The sequence below is a fragment of the Pelophylax lessonae genome, assembly GCF_965119305.1.
Source record: "Pelophylax lessonae genome assembly, chromosome: 9".
Lineage (NCBI taxonomy): Eukaryota > Metazoa > Chordata > Amphibia > Anura > Ranidae > Pelophylax > Pelophylax lessonae.
In genome coordinates this window covers 73570853-73592918 of record NC_138776.1, presented here as the reverse complement: position 1 = coordinate 73592918, position 22066 = coordinate 73570853, and the positions used below count along the sequence as shown (strand labels likewise).

General features: G+C 42.4%; 1 protein-coding gene across 1 annotated transcript in view; it reads right to left on the bottom strand.

Annotated features, from left to right (window-relative positions):
* Positions 1-3067: 3067 nt before the first annotated feature.
* The window catches only part of JAKMIP3 (Janus kinase and microtubule interacting protein 3), a 197766-nt gene continuing 178767 nt past the window's right edge, over positions 3068-22066 (bottom strand). The window contains exons 21-24 of the mRNA XM_082267585.1: positions 20901-21104; positions 12351-12416; positions 6654-6725; positions 3068-3791 (exon numbers count right to left, since the gene is read on the bottom strand). Of these exons, the coding sequence (XP_082123711.1) occupies positions 6675-6725; positions 12351-12416; positions 20901-21104 (321 nt within the window). The 3' untranslated portion in view covers positions 3068-3791; positions 6654-6674. The remainder of the gene's footprint in view (positions 3792-6653; positions 6726-12350; positions 12417-20900; positions 21105-22066) is intronic.

Sequence of the window (22066 nt, the reverse complement as noted above, 5' to 3'; positions counted from 1 at the left end):
CCATCACTGCCCTAGGCTGTGCTCCTCATTTGGACTACAAACACCTCCCTGTTCCTTATTTCTGTTGGATAGAGAGAAGGAGTTCTAAACTTCACAGAACCTAGCTGGAAAATCTGATAACACTGCTTGGAATTCTGGCAAGATCAACAGGAATTATCTGTGCTTACAGATAATGTACTTAGCCTGAAAAATGAAAACTAAGGACCTATTCATACTTGCCTAAGGACCTCTGAAAAGTATTCACATTGGATCAGCTTTCAGAGGGCCATTGGCCGGTGGCTGGGAGGTGATTTGTCACCTCCTCATTGCCTATTTTATCCCTGAAAAGCACTCATCACCATGCTTCATACATGTACATTAACCCCTTTGCTCCCACTGTAAGCAAATATGCCTGGTCCTTAGCGCCCAGGGGGTCCATATTTGCCTGAATTGCTGTGTATATACCTGTGCTGAGTGCAAAGCCCTGCGTGGTCCCAGCACACTTACCGCCACCTAACCGAAAGTTCCCCAATACTCGTTGCGATCCGGAGTTTTCGGACCACATGACCGCCGTGACAGCCAATTGTGATCTTAAGCCGCGCACCGCCTACCGGCATCATAATCCTCTTAAAGCGCCAGGAGCCACGGCGCTAAGAGGTTAAATGCAAATGCAGGACTCATGTGCTTGAATGGGTCCTATTTGGTGGTGGCACTGCCAACATGGTACTGCATTTAGGTGAAAAAAAAATCTTCTGCATGCAGCTCTCCCCTAGCCCCCTTATACTTACCTGAGCCCAATTTCGATCTAGCGATGTGCACCAGAACAGAAGCTCTCTGCTCTCTCCTCATTGGCTCAGCCACAGCAGCAGGAGCCATTGGCTTCTGCTGCTGTCAATCACAGCCAGTGGGGAGGGAGCAGGGTGCAGGCCAAGCCACGTTTTGTGTGTTAGAGGTATCTCAAAGCTGGAGATGACCTGGATACATCGGGTCAAAACATACGTACCGTTCGGACTGAATGTAGATATCGAAATAAATGCGTTTTTAGATAATGCATAACTATATTCAGTTTGATTGGGTTCCCATTATTATTTTTTATCTTTTATTCCTTTTTTAATACATATTGTTCCATATTTTTATCTTTACCACAGAACAGCCTCAACCACACGTAGTCAATATATATGTGTTAGTACTCTAAAGGTTCTTATTGGCAACATAAGGGTCCAGTTTTATCTTACTGGATACCTGTGTGTTCAGTAATTACTAGAGTTTGTTTAATTGGTTGGATATAAGAGTAATTACATGTGTAATTCATACATATCTGAATATGAGTATTCATTAATTTGTCATGTCAATTAAGTTGCTGTTCTGATGTGTTTTTTTAAATATTTTTTTTAAATATTTTTTATTATTGCCATATTGCTTTTTGGCCACTAGATGGTGATCTATCGGATGTCCCATATGTGGTCATGTTTATCGTGCTATTCTGTTGTTTTTTTGATATTAACATTAAAATTTATGTAGCCATCTGTGGGGTATCATAACTCTCAGATTGGTTTTCAACAGTTTTTTGGTGCCAGTCTCTGGTTGCATGCGTGTTACCGCTCGGGTCTGGATTCCCCCACTTAAGATGGCGGAGCGGTGCTCGCTTGCTTCCGGTTTTTGGTCCACCTTCCTGCTCAAATAGATGGCGTCAGTACGCCGTCCGCACCTTTGAAAACATCATCTGTGACGAAACGTCGTCAGGGCACGGCGTACTGACGTCATCCAACAGCGACCTAGAGAGTGCGGGCGAGCGTAGCCGTCCGGCCGGCGGCTGCACAGTTTCTGCCTAACTTTTCGTGCTACATTGTAAGTGTTACTCCTTTTTATTTTAATAAATTGTACGGTTTTACGCTATGGGAGCCTCTCTTCTTCTTTTTTGATTGGGGATTTCCATGGTTGGAAGCGAGGATTGTCCCATATTTCATGGTTGGACCCTACCTATTGACTATCATACAAGCTTGACTGAGTCCAATATCTGGTAAGAGGCGACCCCTATTGGTGATTCCTAGCATTGCATTCTGTGTCACTTGGATTGATTTCTACACACTTGCTTTAACTTTCATTCGGTAAGAGGCTGATCTAGCTGGTGATGGTCCAATACACATCTTTAATATTGTTATCCTTCACTTGGGCTTTTTAATATTTTTGTCTGGTAAGAGGCAACTCCAACTGGAACATTTTTTGCACTTATCCGCATTTCTTTTGTTAGGGTTATTCAACCTTTTGCTTCTATTAAGCTATCTTGGTGGTAGCTCTAATTACACACTTCCCAATTTCCTTTTTCAAGTCACACTCATGGTGATAATACATTAAGTTGTTGGGTTTTACGCTATTGCGTTTGTTTATATTTTTTTCATGATCCAATGACCTCTGAGTTCACTGCTCACACGGGCCTGGATCTTCTATCAAAGTGACAAGATAAAGCTTATCCGCTTTATTCTTACCTTATTCTGGTAAGCATACACTCTTAAGGGAGTCGGGTTCAGGATCTTACCCAGGATACTTCTTCATCTGTCATCTATATTGGGACTTTTGTGGACTTTATACCTCCATAGACCACATTTAGCGCAACTTGATTTACAAAAAAACGTTTTGTGTGTCAATGGACACACTGGGGTTGATTTACTAAAACTGGAGCATGCAAAATCTGGTGAATCTCTGCATAGAAACCAATCAACTTCCAGTTTTTGAATTAATGCTTAATCGAGCAAGCTGAAGTTAAAAGCTGATTGGCTTCCATGCATAGCTGCACCAGATTTTGCATTGTTCCATTTTAGTAAATCAACCCCACAGCGGAGGGGCTCCGAACTATGCATGCATGAGTGCCGCCATAGCAAGCGGCTTGCTATGGGGGCTCTCAGCAGAGGGGAGGAGCGAGGAGCACTGATGGGGGACCTCGAGAAGATTAGTATTGAGGGTTGTTCTGTGCAAAATCATTGCAAAGAGCAGGTAATTAAAACATGTTTGTTATTAAAAAAGGATGTTTGATGTTCGTTACCTTTAAAGTGTTCTTACCTGTCTTAAAAATGCACCTCCTTGAAAAAGGTCCATTTCCTAAATGTCCTTGTCTTGGGGTTGTGCTGTTCTTTACAACTTGCTGTGTTCTAACAAACTTCATTGCGTTTGTGTGACATTGTCCCATCATTTCTTGCAGGAAAAGAAACCCTTTTTATCCGTAGCTTGATGCAATGTATTGTACAGAGATGACTTGTAGTACATTGTTTGTGCTTTCCTGGTTAAAATATATATTTCTCTGTTAAAGCATCTGTAGGATTTTGTTATTTTAAAGTTTGTTAAAATATGAGTTATTCACTCAGCTGAACCAGTGGTTATCCCGACGGTTGAAGGCCCGGGAGATGTGACGTTACAGCGTATGTAGGGTGACGGGACCATGTGGATGAAGCCGGGAGCTGAGTTTTGTTCTTGTCCCATTGTTCGTACACATGATGTAAATTGATGTAACAGCTGAACACAAGATAAATGCACTTCTATACAGAAGCAATACGCTGCCTGCCTAGCAGGAAATCAGGTTGTCCATTTATCCTGAATCATGAGATCAGTTTCTCCAGTTGAAGTTCTCAGCTTTCGCTGTGTTTTTTAAAAAATCTTTAGCACACAAATTGCTGCGAGTATCCAGCAAAGCACCACAGAAGTGGAAGTCTGTAAAAATGTTGTTTAAAAGTTTTGGCCTTGATATCATACAATTCAGTCCATCAGTACCATTCAGCCCATTCACAGGCAGCGATATATCATACTTAACCAGGCTACAGCTGACATACATTGGATGGGCAGAGTGGAGGAGCACAGGAAGGAATGATAAAGAAGGGAAGGAAGAAGAGAGAGAGAAGAGAGAGAGATTGGCAGAGAGGAAGGGGTAGAAGGAAGGGATAGACAGAGAAAGAGGGGGGAGAGACAAAGGGAGAGAGAGAAAGAAAGAAAGAAAGAAAGAAAGAAAGAAAGAAAGAAAGAAAGAAAGAAAGAAAGAAAGAAAGAAAGAAAGAAAGAAAGAAAGAAAGAAAGAAAGAAAGAAAGAAAGAAAGAGAAGAAAAAGAGGATGAAAGAGGGGAAGAAAGAGAGAGATAGGGGGGAGGAAGAGACAGACAGAGAAAGAGGAAGAGAGAAGAATAGAGAAGGTGGGGAGATAGAAAGAAAGAGAGGGAGAGAGAGGAAGAGAGAGAGAGAGAGAGATAGAGAGAGAGAGAGGAAGAGAGAGGAAGAGGTGAGAGAGAAAGAGAGAAGTCGAGAGAGAGAGAGAGATAGGGGGAGAAACAGAGAGAAATGGAGAGCGAGAGAGATAGGGGGAGGAATAGAGAGAAAGGGAGAGTGAGAGAGAGAGAGAGAGAGAGAGAGAGAGAGAGAGATGGGGGGGAATAGAGAGGAATGGAGAGAGAAAGGGGGACAAATAGTGAGAAATAAAGCAAGAGATAGGGGGAGGAATAGAGAGAAATGGAAAGAGAGAGATATAGGGGGAGTAATAGAGACAAAGGGAGAGCGAGAGAGAGAGATAGGGGGAGGAAGAGAGAGAAATGGTGAGAGAGAGAGAGAGAGAGAGAGAGAGAGAGATAGGGGGAGAAATAGAGAGAAATTGAAAAAGAGAGAGATAGGGGAAGAATAGAAAGAAATGGAGAGATAGAGATAGGGGGAGGAAGAGAGAGATATGGAGAGAGAGAGATGGGGGAGGGGAATGGAGAGAGAGAGATAATGGGAGGTAGAGGCAGACAGAGAAAGTGCAAGAGGTGAGAGAGAAAGAAATTGGGAGGAAAGGGGAGGGTTGGTGAGAAAGAGAGAGTGGAAGAGAGAGAGAGAGAAATTGAGAGAGGAAGAGGTAAAGAGGTAAATAGAAAAATAAGGAGAGAGGGGGAAAGGGAAGAAGAATAAGAAGAAGAAGAAGAAGAAGAGAGAGAGAGAGACATAGAGAGAGAGAGAGAGGAAGAGAGACAAAGAGTAGGATGTAGATAGAAAAATAAGGAGAGGGGGGAATAATAGAAAGGGAGAGAGAGAGGGAAAGAGAGAGAGAGAGAGAGAGAGAGAGAGAGAGAGAGAGAAAGAGAGAAAGGGATGGATATAGAAAGGGAGACATAGAGATAGAGAGAAGAAGGAACAGATAGAAAAAGACAGATAGGAATGGATAGATAAAGAAAAAGAGTGAGAATTGAATAGATAAAGAGAGAGAAAGAAAGAGCAAGAAGGGGATAGATAGATAGCGAAAGAAAGGGATAGAGAGAGAGAAAGGAAAGGAAAAAAGGAAAGGATTGGATTGGAATGGATGGATAAAAGAGATTAAGCGGGGAAAGCAGAAGCATAGAGAGAATGCATCCAAAGAGTGAGGGATAGATAGAGATGGAGAGAGAGGAGGAAAGAATTGAGGAGAAAAAACAAGAGGGGATGGGGTGCATAAAAAAGAGACATATATATATATATATTTAGAGAGAGAGACATTCAATGAACAATGAGTGAGGGTGTGGAGAGAAAGATGGAGGGAGAAGGAAATAATTGAAAGGGATAAATGTAGAGAAAGGGGACATAAAGGGAGCGATAGAGACGAATGGAGAGAGAGAGAAAGAGAAAGATATGAGAAGGAAGATGAGGACAAAGAGGGATAGAGACACATTGGGTGAGAAAAAAAGTGTTAAGGAGAGAAAGAAAAGGTACAAAAAAGTGAAAAGATAGAGAGAAGCCATCAAAAAAATGAAAAAAGTGGGGTAAAAGAGGAGAGAGAGAAGGGGCAGGGAGAGACACAGAGGGAGGAACAAAATGAGATGAAGGACACACAACATTGAATTTAGAAAAGAGAGTGAGGAGCAGAGAAAAGGGAAGATCGGACAAGAATAGAGAATTAGTAGAGATAAAATAATGATACAATCATCTAAAACAAACACTATACATTGAACAATTTCAAATACATTTTAATTTAGTTTGATTCATTAAATTGATATTTACAGCACCTCTTTACATTCAATACAATAAGAGTCAGATATTGATCGCTATATCTGCTATGAAGCCAACCATACATGGATTGAAATTCAGCCAGTTCAGCAGGGACTAGACAAATTTCAATCCATGTCTGTGCAGGCTGGTTGTATAAAAGTTGGTCTACTGATCAACTTGCATAAAACCGCCGTGTCGGATTTTCCAAGCTTGATCAGCGCCACCAGCTCTAATTTCCAGTGTTTGTTTCATTTAGTGTAACTCCGCTTTTGTTGATCAGAAAACAAACCCCTGATCAATGTGCATTTCAAGGACTTAAACAAACTGTTTCAGAGTCCTACCCTTTTTGGCTCTGAAGTTCTTAGTTTGTCCCAGTGTCCTTCCCAGGTCCCTGAGTCCTGAAATCAATGTGGGAAGCATAGCGTTTACAATGAGTTTACAACACTTAGAAGCATTTATTAATCTGCCTCCTGGGTGCTAAATGCAATTAAACTGAATGCACCTAAATGCAAGTAAGTGCTCAGTGTGAATTGTGCAATTTATAATCACTACATGCTTTTATATGTGTTTTTAAAGTGTCCTATAAATGCATATAATCGCCTGTGTGTCATTGGCCATGTAAATGAGGCCTAAAGAAGCAAACAAATTTATAATTATTATAAAGCACAGCACCTCATAGTTAGAAGCTACAATTGGACACTTACTAGGCACGATGTGCAGACCATCTAGGACCACAGGATAAAAGCTAATGAAAAAAATAAAAACAAAAATAAAAACTGGAAAAAGGGGAGAGAAAAAAACAAAAATTAGAATTCACATCTCTTTGTCAGGAAGATATCACAGCAGCATTGGACATTGGGTGGACGTTGGTTGGCGTCAACACTGAGACTTCATTAGACACTAAGACTCTCTTCTACATTCATAGCAATACATATATTGGAAGTACAGCACAGCTAAGATGTAAAGATGGGTCTAAAAAACAAGACTTTAGCACTAGATTTAATCTAAGATTAAAATAGTCTAATGCCCTGAATCAGTTCCATAAATAGATATTCTTTCTATCTACTGAACTGTCCTGAATCAGATCACTAATGTAATGAGGCCTTTCACCTTCCTTTAAGTCGTGGATTCCAAATTGCCGAATGCGGCTTTGCTTGCCTATATCCGGCCATTGGGACATTGTTCCTCCCACTGATATGAGGCACGGCCCCTTCCACTAACATCAACAATGGGGTCTCTTTTTTTTTAACCAGTGAAGTACTATTTATGATTCTCTCCTTCCTTTGACTTGAACCCAGGCATTGTTTGAAGTTTCTTAACTGCCTTGAGATTTAGAGCCAGTTCACACTAATCCGTCTGAAATTCGCCCTGACTCCGGGCGACTTTGAAGTCACCCGTGCAGCACGACTTCATCGCGGCTTGCAAATGACTTCTCATAATAGAAGTCAATGTAAGTCGCTCCGACTTCGCAAAAAAATAGTGCAGGAACCTTTTTCTAAGTCGGAGCGACTTGAGTCGATCTGATTAGAACAGTTCCATTGCACAGCATTGGGAGCTACTTGTCAGGCGATCAAGTCGCCTGACAAGTCGGAGTAGTGTGAACCGGCTCTTAGAGAACTTGTTGGTTCTGGGGGATTTCATTTTTTCATTTTTCTTGTACCACATTATTTCCTAATGACACACCTACCATGCTTCACTTCTTAGGCATTTTGTCATCTTTTATTGTTTATAGTGCATATGCAGGAGGTTAACTCTTTATATGTGTAGCATTACTCCCTTGGGATCTGCTGGTTAGTGATTCCCCTGGGTTACCCATAGCTACAACGTCACAGTTTAACATTTTCAAAGTGCTTGGCTCAGTCAAGTAACAGTCTAGGGGTTTTGTTTTTTTTGTAGTTTTATTTGAGAACTTGGATAGGAGAAGGGATGAGTGGGATACTCCAACTTGAATGAACTATGCACAATTTGCTAGGATGTCTAGATATAACTGAGTGTGGCAAGGCCACTGCTACCTTGTCACTAGCAGTGAAGAAGAATTTAATGAACTTGTATTGCTCTGTGAATCACTTTTCAGGGCCCAACTAGGCACCCCCTTTATCCCTATTCTTCAGGGTTCTACACGGCACCCCATTTACTGTACTTTTCTCTGCGTGAGATAGCTTCTTGATCCCCTGACTTCACTGTAGTGGTCGCCTTCCTGGGCCGACCCTTTGGCAAGTCCCTTAGTACTCACAGACACTGTTTTTCCCGAGAGACTCTGCCAGCAACTCCCCCGTCAGCTACACTGGATCCTCTGCAGTTCAGCTCCACACCTGGTTCACTAGGCCGACTGCCCAAGACCACCTTGCTCATACATACAGGAGGAGAGACCAGCCATCTGCCTCCTCCTGGGACTCTGTTTTCTGCCAAAGACGCCCTGTCACATGTCCCCCCGGCTTTTATGAGCAATTCCAGGATGCATTGCAAGAATTCCCTCCCACTGGGACTCCCACAAAAGCCAATGTGTCACTGGCTGTGTTTCCTCCACTGTCCAACAAGCTCCCTCATCAGATACAGTGGGGACACTCCCTCAGACCCGGTAAATCACACCTGGAGACATGCAACAGGCAGCCCTACAGATCAGGCTTCCCTGATAAGCAGAAGGAGCAATAGATGGTTTTTCCCAGCACCTACCTAGGAGGGTGCTACATATGCTTTGTATGTACTATCTGCTTTCCAATAAACAGATATTAAACAAAGACATCAACAATGGGGCACTATTCCTCCTACTAATACCAATGATGTACAAGCGGCACTATGTAATTTTTTACTCCCATTGACCACCATGCCCGAGACATTGTTTACTGCCACTGACACTGGGATATTTCCTAGTCCCAATGGTGACAGTCCAGCCCCCCTAAAGTCTGAAGGGCATTAAACTGGCCCTTTTTGTTTACAAAACAAGCTCGGAGACCACTGCTTTAAACATAGTATCCATATTCAGGATGTGACTGTCACCTCACAATCCTTTTATTTGTGGGAACCCAGGATAATCATTCTCAGGACTGGTAAATTAAAGGATCACTAAACTCTGATTAAAGAAAATTATATATATATATATATATATATATATATATATATATATATATATATATATATATATACTGTATATATATATATATTTATCTATCTATCCAGCTATCTATCTATCTATCTATCTATCTATCTATCTATCTCTCTCTCTCTCTCTCTCTCTCTCTCTCTCTCTCTCTCTCTCTCTCTCTCTCTCCCTCTCTCCCTCTCTCTCTCTATATATATATATAGATACATATATATCTATATCTATATATATGTAGCAACCTCCTAGGTAGGTGCTAGGTTGGTAAAAGCTTAGCAGCTCTATCTGCTTATTAGGGGAGCCTGTTTGTTTGTTCTGCCTATTGCATGTGTCCAGAGTGTGATTCATCTGGGCTGAGGGAGTGTCCCCACTGTATCCAATGGGAGAGCCTGTTGGACAGTGGAGGGACCCCAGCCAGTGACACACAGGCTTGTATGGCTGTCCCAGTGGGTTGGCACAACCATGGTGCATTCTGGGATAGGTCATAAAAGCCTGGAACACATGTGTCTTTGGGTGGGAAGCAAGGTCCCAGGAGGAGGGTGACGGCTGTCTCTCCTCCTGTCAGCAAGGAAGGTGGTCACTGCCTAGTGGACCTGAGTGTGTGATGCTGAGCCAGGAGGTCCAGGATACAGACAAGTGGAGCTGAAGGCAAAGCAACCCAGGGAAAAACAGTGTCCGTGAGTACCGGGAAGCTTGCCAGGGGTCTGACCAGGAAGGGGACCACTCCAGTGGGGAGTCAGTGGACAAGGGGCTAGCAGGCAGGGGAAGTGAAAAGTGACAAGTTTTACAGACTGTTGCTATTGGTAACCCAGGGGAATCCACACTCAGCAGCTCCCTAGGGGGCAGGGCTACACACACACACACACACACACACACACATATATATATATATATATATATATATATATATATATATATATATATATAGATATATATAGAGAGATAGATAGATAGATATATTTATATCTATATATATCTATATATATATATATATATGCTCTCAGCCTCCTCAAAATCTCCAACTTCCTATTTTTTTTTTTTTGGCTGCTGTGATCCAACATGTGTCATAGGGGACCCGGTGCGGTATGTTATTCTATAATAGACCGCACCAGGTCTCCTATGGTGCATGTGCAAGATCAACACATGTGTTGTATGAGATTGCCATGTGCGAAACAAGGCAAGAACTCCCTGAAAGGCACTGGTGATGTAGCCTTCCTAGGGGGCACCTACAGTATAAGGCCCTGGCAATGTCAACAAATCCTATAAGCAAACAATAATTGGGAAAACAAAATTGTAAGTTTCCAAAAAAAAAAACTTTATATGTATCTTAATGATGTTCAGAGACAAGCACGCAGAGATGCAAGCAATTTAGATGTTTGTGTTTGGGAGCTAAAGGTCCACTTTAAGTGTAACAAAAAAAAAAAAATAGGAACAAGAAGCCACTGTGCACCGAAGTGATCACTGACATCCTCTTTATTGTAAAAAATTGTAGACATAGTACTCGCAGTGCCTGCCCCTGGACTGCCCTCTTTAATGCGTTTCACACAATATGGTTTAGTCATAGAGCCCTACTGGGTGAAATGCATTTTACAATAAAGGGGATGTCGGTGATCTCTCCGGTGTGCAATGGCTTCTTGTTCCTACACTGAGTTGGTGAGTGAGGATGGCTCTGCTTTCCCCCAGCATCCATAGTTCAAGTGGCAGTGGAGAGGAGACACTCAGAGTAGAAAGCTATTTGTCAATATCAAGAAAAAAGGTAGTAAACCTCTATAAATGTCTCTTCTGCCAAAAAACTCCCTTCCCTATCTCTTAGCATTTTTTGTATCCTGTCTGTGGCACATGTATAGTGCACTGTACTTTCATAGCATCTGTAATATAATAAAGTTTGGTGTATATGAGGAATTATAACTCCAGTATGGCCAAAGAAAGAAGACTTTGGATGCGTAACGAGGAGGACCTTGGAGCTGTCAGAGGTCAACCCAAAAGGTAAGTCTATCACACTCCTCCAGCCACCAGAACCACAGATCCACTTTTATGTTATACAAAATGTATTTGATGACGAATCATGCGTGCATGTTTGATTGATATATAATACTATGGGCAGCTTTAGGGGCTTCACTAGTGTCCAGTAACGATAGTCACTCTTATAGACCATGCCTGACTACAACTTCCAGAACACAAAACATTCAGGAGACTCATATTGCCCTAACATTAACCTTATTGGGCACAGCAGTGGGAGGCATTAGGTGGATTTCACTAGATGTATGAGGTATTTTACTGGCATCTGTTTTATCTCTCTATATATTCCTCCTCAAAATGTTCCATTCACATACCTAAATATTGCATAAGTATCCAGTCATTTCTTTAGGTATGAACTTGCCATCCAGACACCTAAATCCCCTATTCTTCTCCACCTCAAATGGTCCCTTTTACTGCTCTCCTTATTAGACCCCTCATAGAACCTCACAATAAACCCCAGTCAGAAACTAGAGGCATTGCAAAGAGCGTTTACCTGTGTGATCACTCTTAATTTACTTTTAAGGTTTTTTTTTTATAGTTGGTTGTCTATTGAAACATGGAAATTTGTTCTGTGTAAATGGTACAAAATCAAAAGTTTCCAGGCATTAATCTGTGCAGTTCAAATGCATGAATATGAAAAATGGCGTATATGGCCACTAGATGGTCCTGACTTTCATAGCAAATAAGTATGCTCCTCTGCGCCCCCTTTTGGTCATAATACAGTATTTTCCACATTCGTACATTCAGATTGAGATTCAGAAAATATAACCTGGAAACTTTCAATTTTGCCCGTTCACACACATATTTACAAGCAGTTTTGAGGGATGGACAGCTATGCGTATTTTTTTTTTTTTTATAATACATAACTCTTAAAAACAAAATCATTCACAAATAAATAACATAGTGTGCATGTGATGAATTCAGCTGATGAAAGCAATAATAACATTTGGTGAAGTGAAAAAAAACTTTCCATGATAAAAAGTGATAGATTATGCATGGTAATGAAAATAGTATGTGAGTTAGTCAATTGACCTTATTAATGCCTGAAGTGATGTCATAAAAAATACATTACAGCAATCTAGATCTGATTTAGAACTAATGAAAACCAATAAACCTATCGGGATTAGCTGTCATATTCAAACATGTCACGGTATAAAGACAACCGGAATCTGACTGGTTGCTATGGAGAGCGTAGGCGCACGTCTTTTCTTCAAGTTCTCATAAATCATCCTGAAGATGTCCTGCCTCAATATGACAAAATAATAGAATTAGGCTGCTAAATTACCTTTTCTTCTAATTCTTTTATCTGTCTTCTCTGGAACTCTAATCTCTCTTCTAGCTCCTTGATTCTCTGAAAGAGAAATATGATCAGTCTTTGCAGCAGAAAATTATCTGGGAAGATGGCTATCAAATTATGTAGAAAACACAAGTGATCTTATTCAGTATGACAAGGAGAATTGATCAAAGTGAAAAAACACAGAGCCATGAATCAGAAATCAAACATCCATAAAATCAGTCCTAATTCAATATACAGTGCATCAGGAAAGTATTCACAGCGCTTCACTTTTTCCACATTTTGTTATGTTACAGCATTATTCCAAAATGGACTCAATTTATTATTTTCCTCAAAATTCTACAAAAATACCCCATAATTACAACACGAAAGAAGTTTGTTTGAAATCTTTGCACATGTAGTTAAAAGAAAAAACAAAAAATTCCATTAACATAAGTATTCACAGCCTTTGCCATGACACTCAAAATTGAGCTCAGATGTATCCTATTTCCACTGATCATCCTTGTGTAAGATTCTGGTACCTTCGGTATCCTTCCAGCCCATTTCTTCCGCATTACGTCCCACCTTTTCAGCTAGGTGGAACGCATATACCTGCCTATCTCTTTAAGCCGCATGACGTCATCACTAGGCGCTGCTCTGAGCGGCTATTTCAATCGCCGGCTTTCACTCACAAGAGGTTCGTGCAACCGCCTGTTATACAGCCTTGTCTGACGCTGCTAAAGCCTCCAGCTATTTCCCCAATACTTGGGTTGACCGGAGTCTCGCTACTCGATCCTGTATCTCGCTACTGATCCTGTATCTCGCTACTGATCCTGTATCTCGCTACCTGATCCTTATCTCACTACCGGACCCCTCACCTCGCTAAACCAACTAGTGATAAGTACCCCGCAGGGGATTCCTTCCTATCAACTTACACTATCTGCTCTTGCATACTATAGACTGTTGCTATCTCTAGGATCTATGCACTGCTATATCTATCATCTGCACCGTTACCTAGATTGCTAGCTCTTGAGCCTACTACCATCTATATCCTTGCACTAAGTTAGCATCTCCTGTACACTTCATCTGCTGTCCCCTACCACCTGTTACTTGTACATGATTGCTAACCTACCTGCATACTATCTATCACCATCTGCTAACACTCCTGAACATTACTACCTGAGTGCCTATCATTGCTATCACTACTCACGCCTGTCCTTTCAGCACATCACCTCTATACTATCGCATACAATCTATCACTCCAGGAACATCTTATCTGAGTGTCTGTATATGTGCATGCTGAAGCAGGCTGGGCCACAATGATGAGTCTGGAGAGTTGGATATGGTGATTCAACACATCTCTACAGGACTACTGAGTGGAAATTCTGCAGCTGCAAATCCAGTTCACTAAAACAAACGCCAGAGCGTTACAGATTGCACGAACCAGAAAAAAATGGATTCAGCAGAATTAGCCACTCATGTGATGCACCTAACACAAAAGGTAGATGCATTACTTGTTTCTCTTACCGAAGTGCAAAAAGAAAATCAGATTTTGAGACAGCAGATAGCCCGTGTATCACAGCTCACTGCTGCTCAACCCCCTGAGCCCAAAATAAACCCTCCACAAGTGTTTACAGGTGATCGGAAAAAATTTCGTGAATTTAAAAACGCGTCAATTGCTTTTTATTTTAAAACCTCGTACTTACAATACAGACCAAATTAAAGTCTGTACCACTATATCATATATGTCAGGTGATCCACGGGCTTGGGCAGACTCCTTCTTTGAGAAAAACGACCCTCTTCTCAACTCCTATCCTGCGTTCCTAGCAGAACTTTCTAGCCTGTATGAAGACCCAAACAGGCAGAGTACTGCTGACACCCAATTGAGGGCTTTAAAACAGGGAAGGAGACCTGTTGAAGACTTCGTAGCAGAGTTCAAGAGATGGACCCTAGATTTAGGGTGGAATGACGCATCTCTACGAACCCAGTTCAGGCTCGGGTTATCCGAAGCCGTACAAGACGAGCTCGCCCGAGTGGATTAACCTGGCACTTTGGATGCCTTAATACAACGCAGCATCAATATCGACAGACGGTTACGAGAAAGGAAGGCTGAGAAAATGGGATTACCATTACCCAATCCTTCTCGATTTTCGGCTGAGAAAATGCGAGTACCATTACCCAATTCTTCTTGATTTTCGTCCTCCGACCCTACTCCTATGGAGGTAGGAATTATACATCCACCATTGTCGTCTGTTGAACGAGCTAGGAGAAAATCTCAAAATCTCTGCATGTACTGTGCATCCGCTGATCATCTGATAAGCGTCTGTCCCCTTGTCCTCAAAAAAGAGGGTGAGCGTTCACATGCATTACTGGGGGGATTAACGACTTCTTTTTCTAATCCCTATCTTTTCATTCATTTGATCTTACAGTGGGACCAAAATAGAATCACTACCAAGGCTATGATCGACACAGGATCTTGTGGGAACTACATTGACACTAGTTTTGTTGCCTTGAATAAAATACCTATTATTTCAAAACCTATCCCTGTCTCTGTCAGTTCAATTAACGGTATTCCGTTATCTTCTGGTCCAATTACCAATCAAACACAAGCACTTCTTGTTACTACTAACGAGTCTCATGTTGAGACCACCACCTTTGATGTATTACCTTCACCACATTTTCCCATTATTTTGGGGCTTCCCTGGTTACACATACATAAACCAAACATTGATTGGAAAACACGGACACTAACCTTCCCCTCTCACTATTGCGAGACCACGTGTAACCTCCAATCTTATAAAAAAATCCTGTCCATGGTGTCGGATGAAATCACACCACCACCATGCTATCAGGACTTGTCTGAAGTCTTCCTTGAGAAAAAAGCTCAAGTATTGCCTCCCCATAGGGACTATGATTGTTGTATCGATCTACTCCCTAACAGTAAACTACCTTTCGGACATGTTTATCCTCTATCTCAGGATGAACTTTCTCAAATCCCTTCACTTCCTATAATACCCCATGATCGTATTATTGGTGTTGTTCGTTCCTTAAAGGAAAAGATTCTGCACAGTCTAGGACTGGATTCACCACCACCACAACTAAGTGCTGATGCAGAAGGCTTCCTTTACTTTGACAACAAACTCTACATACCTCCTGGTATGCGTACTAAAATTTTAGAACTATCACATGACGTACCTATGGCAGGACATATGGGTATGACTAAGACATTTAATTTACTCACCAGGCAATTTTGGTGGCCTGGAATGAAGACGTCTGTACAGAAATTTGTTTCCTCATGTGACATCTGTGCAAGGTCCAAAATTGACACTACAAAACCATTTGGTCTACTTTGCAGTCTACCAATACCCAAAGTTCCATGGGAAGTTGTGTCTCTAGACTTCATAGTAGAGTTACCACCTTCCAAAGGATTTACTACCATCTTAGTGTCAGTGGACCATCTGACAAAGATGGCACATTTCATTCCTATTCGCAGACTACCTTCATCTAAGGAAACAGCGGAATTACTGGTGAAACATGTGTTCAAACTACATGGAATTCCAAAGACTCTCCTATCTGACCGGGGATCACAGTTCATCTCTAAGTTTTGGCAAGCTCTATGTCGCATACTGCGTATTGAGCGGAAGCTTACTTCCCCTTATCACCCACAGAGCAACGGACAAACTGAAAGAGTCAACCAGTGTATTGAACAATATTTGCGTTGCTACACCTCATACCTACAGGATGATTGGGTGGACCTCCTCCCTTTGGCGGAGTTTGCTTATAACAATGCAACCCACAGTACTACTAAGCAAAGTCTGTTCTACCTAAACTATGGGTTTCATCCCACACTTCTTCCACCATGCATCCTACCATCAAGTAACCCAGTAGCCTCTGACTACCTCACCCAAATAAAGGACTCTCTGGGTTTACTTAACACCACCATCTCACATGCTCATAGCCAACAAAAAAGGTACTACGACCTTCGTAGAAGACCTTCTCCTCAATATGCTATTGGGGATCTTGTTTGGCTATCTACGAAAAACTTGAGGTTAAAAATCCCCAGTAAAAAGCTTGGACCTCTGTTTCTGGGACCTTTCCCAATCGAGAAGCTCATTGGGAGAGCTGCAGTTCAACTCACATTACCGGCAGATCTGAAAATACACCCCATCTTCCACGTGTCCCTACTGAAGCCACATATACCCAACCAAGGAATAAGACCTACCATCTCGCCTCCACCTCCAGTACAAGTTGAGGGCGGAGAAGAATTTGAGATTAAGGAGATTTTGGATTCTCGTATCCACAGAGGGAAACTCCAATATCTCATAAGATGGAAAAACTATGGACCCCAAGACGACACCTGGTTGGATACTTCTGACGTTCACGCTCCAAGGCATATACGAAGGTTCCACTCCAAATACCCGGAGAGACCAGTGCTATAGGCCTTCCGGAGCTGGCCTTAAGGGGGGGGTACTGTAAGATTCTGGTACCTTCGGTACCCTTCCAGCCCATTTCTTCCGCATTGCGTCCCACCTTTTCAGCTAGGTGGAACGCATATACCTGCCTATCTCTTTAAGCCGCATGACGTCATCACTTGGCGCCGCTCTGAGCGGCTATTTCAATAGCCGGCTTTCACTCACAAGAGGTTCGTGCAACCGCCTGTTATACAGCCTTGTCTGACGCTGCTAAAGCCTCCAGCTATTTCCCCAATACCTGGGTTGACCGGAGTCTCGCTACTCGATCCTGTATCTCGCTACTTGATCCTGTATCTCGCTACTGATCCTGTATCTCGCTACCTGATCCTTATCTCACTACCGGACCCCTCACCTCGCTAAACCAACTAGTGATAAGTACCCCGCAGGGGATTCCTTCCTATCAACTTACACTATCTGCTCTTACTATAGACTGTTGCTATCTCTAGGATCTATGCACTGCTATATCTATCATCTGCACCGTTACCTAGATTGCTAGCTCTTGAGCCTACTACCATCTATATCCTTGCACTAAGTTAGCATCTCCTGTACACTTCATCTGCTGTCCCCTACCACCTGTTACTTGTACATGATTGCTAACCTACCTGCATACTATCTATCACCATCTGCTAACACTCCTGAACATTACTACCTGAGTGCCTATCATTGCTATCACTACTCACGCCTGTCCTTTCAGCACATCACCTCTATACTATCGCATACAATCTATCACTCCAGGAACATCTTATCTGAGTGTCTGTATATGTGCATGCTGAAGCAGGCTGGGCCACAATGATGAGTCTGGAGAGTTGGATATGGTGATTCAACACATCTCTACAGGACTACTGAGTGGAAATTCTGCAGCTGCAAATCCAGTTCACTAAAACAAACGCCAGAGCGTTACATCTTGAGATGTTTCTCTAACTTGATTGGAGTCCACCTCTGGTAAATTCAGTTGATTAGACATGATATGGAAAGGCACACACCTGTCTATAAAAGGACCCACAGTTAACAATGCATGTCAGAGCACAAACCAAGCCAAGAAGTCCAAAGAATTGTCTGTAGACCTCCGAGACAGGATTGTATGGAGGCACAGATCTGGGGAAGGGTACAGAAAATGTCATCCCCTTCATCATCCATAAATAGGAGAAGTTTGAAACCACCGGGACTCTTCCTAGAGCGGGCAGCCCAGCCAAACTAAGGAATTGGGGCCTTAGTCAGGGAGGTGACCAAGAACCTGATGGTCACTCTGACAGAGCTCCAGAGTTTCTCTGTGGAGAGAGGAGAACCTTCCAGAAGAACAACCATCTCTGCAGCACTCCACCAATCAGGCCTGTATAATAGAGTGGCCAGACAGAAGCCACTCCTCAGTAAAAGGTGCATGACAACCTGCCTGGAGTTGCCAAAAGGCACCTGAAGGACTCTCAGACAATGAGAAACAAAATTTTCTGGTCTGTTGAAACAAAGATTGAACACTTTGGCCTAAAGGGCAAGTGTCATGTCTGGAGGAAACCAGGCACCGCTCATCACCTGGCCAATACCACTCCTACATGGTGGTGGCAGCATCATGCTGTGGGGATGTTTTTCAGCAGCAGGAACTAGTCAAGATCGGGGGAAAGATGAATGGAGAAATGTACAGGGACATACCTGATGAAAGCCTGCTCCAGAGTGCTCTGGACCTCAGACTGGGGTGAAGGTTCATCTTCCAACAGAACAAGGACCCTAAGCACACAGCCAAGATAACAAAGGAGTGGTTATGTGACAACTCTGTGAATGTCCTTGAGTGGCCCAGCCAGAGCCCAGACTTGAGACTGACTGAACATCTCTGGAGAGATCTGAAAATAGCTGTGCACTGACACTCCCCATCCAACCTGATGGATTTTGAGAGGTCCTGCAAAGAAAAATTGGAGAAACTGCCCAAAAACAGTTGTGCCAAGCTTGTAGCTCATACTCAAAAAGACTTGAGGCTGTAATGGGTGCAAAAGGTACTGAGCAAAGGCTGTAAATACTTACGTATGTACATGGGATTTTTTTTAATTTTTTATTTTTAATAATTTTGCAAAGATTTCATACAAAATTCTTTCACGTTGTCATTATGGTGTATTGTTTTTAGAATTTTGAGGGAAAAAAGTGAATGTAATCCATTGTGGAATAAGGCTGTAACATGACAAAATGTGGAAAAAGTGATGCGCTGTGAATACTATCAGGATGCACTGTACCTTAGGTGGATGTTATTTGACATCCTTAGGTTAAAGTGGAGATACTGTATATGAATGATGGCTGCAGCTTTACCACAGAGCTGACCATGAACCAGATGATCCTCGGCCATCTCTTTGACCCTCAGAGGCCGCGAGCTACAGATGTAAACACTGACATTTTTTTTAGCTGGAAAGCCTGAGATCGATTTTTTTTTTTTTGATCTCAGGCTTTCCAGCATGGACTTATAGACCCCAGATCTCTCTATAAAGAGGATCTGTCATGCCCTATCACTATTACAAGGGATGTTTATATTCCTTGTAAATGGAATAAAAGTGATCAAAAAAAAGAATTTAAAGGGCAAGTGTAAAAATTAAAAAAAAAAATAATAATAATAATCTGCTTGCATGCTGAAGCGAACGCATACTTAGGTCATGCCTGCATATGTAAACATTGTTCAAATCCCACATGTGAGGTAACACCCCAAACGTTAGAATGAGAGCAACATTTTTAATGCAAAACCTCCTCTGTAACTTTAAACAGGTAACCTGTAAAAAGTAACGAAGTTTGGTGCCATTCCATGACTGTGCGCAAGTTTAAAATGTGAGATGTTAGATATCTATTTGCTTAGTGTAACATCATCTTTCACATTATACAAAAAAGTGAGCTTTTTTTTTTTTAATTCATTTAAAAAAAAATTGTGTTTGAAAAATTGCTGCGCAAATACAGTGTGACATAAAAAATTGCAACGACCGCCATTTTATTACCTAGGGCAGGGGTGTCAACTCAATTTCATTGTGGGCCGCATTAGCAGTAGGGTTACCCTCAAAGGGCAAGTTGTATCTGGGGTGCGCTATGTACAGAGTGCAAGGTTTAGTAGTGCATTACACGTGCATAGTTCAGGAGTTTGCCAAGTGCGGAGTGCCGAGTTCACGAGGGCGTTGCATGCGGGGGGGCTGAGTTCACGAGGGCACATTATGTCAAGAGTGCAGCTTTCATGGGTGTGCTAAGTACGCAGTGCAGGGTTTAGGGGTGCACTGAGTTTGCAACCCCAAGCCCCCATGAAGCTTCCTCACATCTTTCACCTACCTGGCTCTACTACCTGTGTATTTGCCGGGAGATCGTTCTTTCTCTTAGATTCTGGAGATCTACCCCTGCTGTGCCCTACTATGAGTGCATCCAGGAATCTGTTCGATCCGGAAGCCGCTATGGGCAAAGCTGTCCCTTGTAAACACAGAAGGCTTCTATATTTAAAAGTGACATCAGGGATTGGGAGCGGAGGGTGAGAGCTGGAGGTGGCAGAATAGAGTAATGGCTGCAAAACTGGATGTGAGGGCCACATGACAAGCCATGGAGGGCCGCATTTGGCCCGCGGGCCTTGTGTTTGACATACGTGACCTAATGTCTCTGATAAAATATATATATACTGTTTGGGGATTCTGAGTAATTTTCTAGCAATGATGATTTTTACATGTAGGAGATGAGTGCCAGAAGAGGCCTGCGCTGGAAGTGGTTAAGCCTTCAAGGTAATCAAAAAAAAGAGAATGTATGTTTGAAACCTACATAAACACCGTATAAACTCCATGCAGATACTGTTACAGGTAGTAATTGAAGCCAGAACCCCAGTCCTGTAAGATAGAGTGCTAACCACTTAGGCACTAGCCTGCATTTGAATACAACCAGTTTTTGGTAAAAGAAGAAGGTGAAAGAATAAGCTTTATTGAATGACACTGTGCTATTCAGATGCTGCTCCAGTGGGAATCAGAAAGCATTATTCAACAGTAAACTATGAGAAAACAGAAAACCTTTTCTAATTGGTTGCTGAATAATTCATCTAACAGATACTGTCCTGTAAATGATACTACTATTGGCTCAAGGAATATGGAGAGTTTTGTACCTGCTGTGCATGCTGAATTATCTCCATACGTTCGCGGAGAATCTGGGAGTCTCGCTCTCGTAGTTCACTCATCACCTGGCGTTTCCACTGCTCCACGGCATTCTTCAGCTCATCCCGTTCTTCGTCTGACAATATCTGAGACATCTTGGCTCCAGCCTCTTGCTGCAATGCATCATACAACATGGCTTCCAGCTCCAGGATATGCTAAAGGTAAATATATTCCAAGTTAAAAGCTACTGCTAGGGCTTGTGTAGACCAAAGTTTCTGTCTAATCCTATAGCAGGCTATTTATTAAAAAATTGCCTCATACATAAATATTCTTTTTTAATATTTGTATTTCCTGTGATCAGGAGTTCCATCTAGTGGCCATAATGTAGTATGTTCCTAATTTACATCAATCAGGAAAAAACTGTATTATAGCCACTGGATAGAGAGGACAATCATAGGAAATACATACAGTATGTAGCATTGTCCCCATAGAGCTTGCTGAGTGTTGACTTCCTACGCCTCCCTCAGATTACCTGCAAACAGTTGCTGGGGGCTATTCACATATCCCTCCTTACTTCCGTTTGGTCGTTACTTAATAAACAGTCCAGGGTAATTGTTTTTTTTTTTAATTTTTTGTGGAACTTGGATGGGAGAAGGGAATAGTGGGATACTCCAACTGAACTATTCACACTAGATAAGGACAACTCTCACTTGGCCTCACCAAATTACTTGTGTGGAAGCAGGCATGCTGCTTTAACCATACAGCCACTTGTATGGAAGAATTAAGTCCTCTTGCTCTCTCTAGCAGCAGACTTGGTGAACTACATTATTTTCAGGACACTCTCTAGCATCCCCTTGACTGACACCCGTCCACTGACTCTTCTACTGAAGGGATGGCCCTGACAGGACAGGCCCCATGACACAGATCTGCACTCACTTTAAGCATAATCAGATCCTTCCTGGTGTCTCCCTTCCAGTCAGCTCTCCAGGACCTCTGGGTTCAGCTCCTCTCTAACTTTGGGTCCTCAGGTCGACTACCCAAGGCGGCATGACAGCTTCTACAGAGGAGGGGCAGCCACCCTCTCCCTCCGGGACCCCACTCTACAGCCGAATAACCTGAGCACATGTGCCCTTGGCATTTATACAGTCACCCAGCATGCACCCAGGCACTTTCCTCT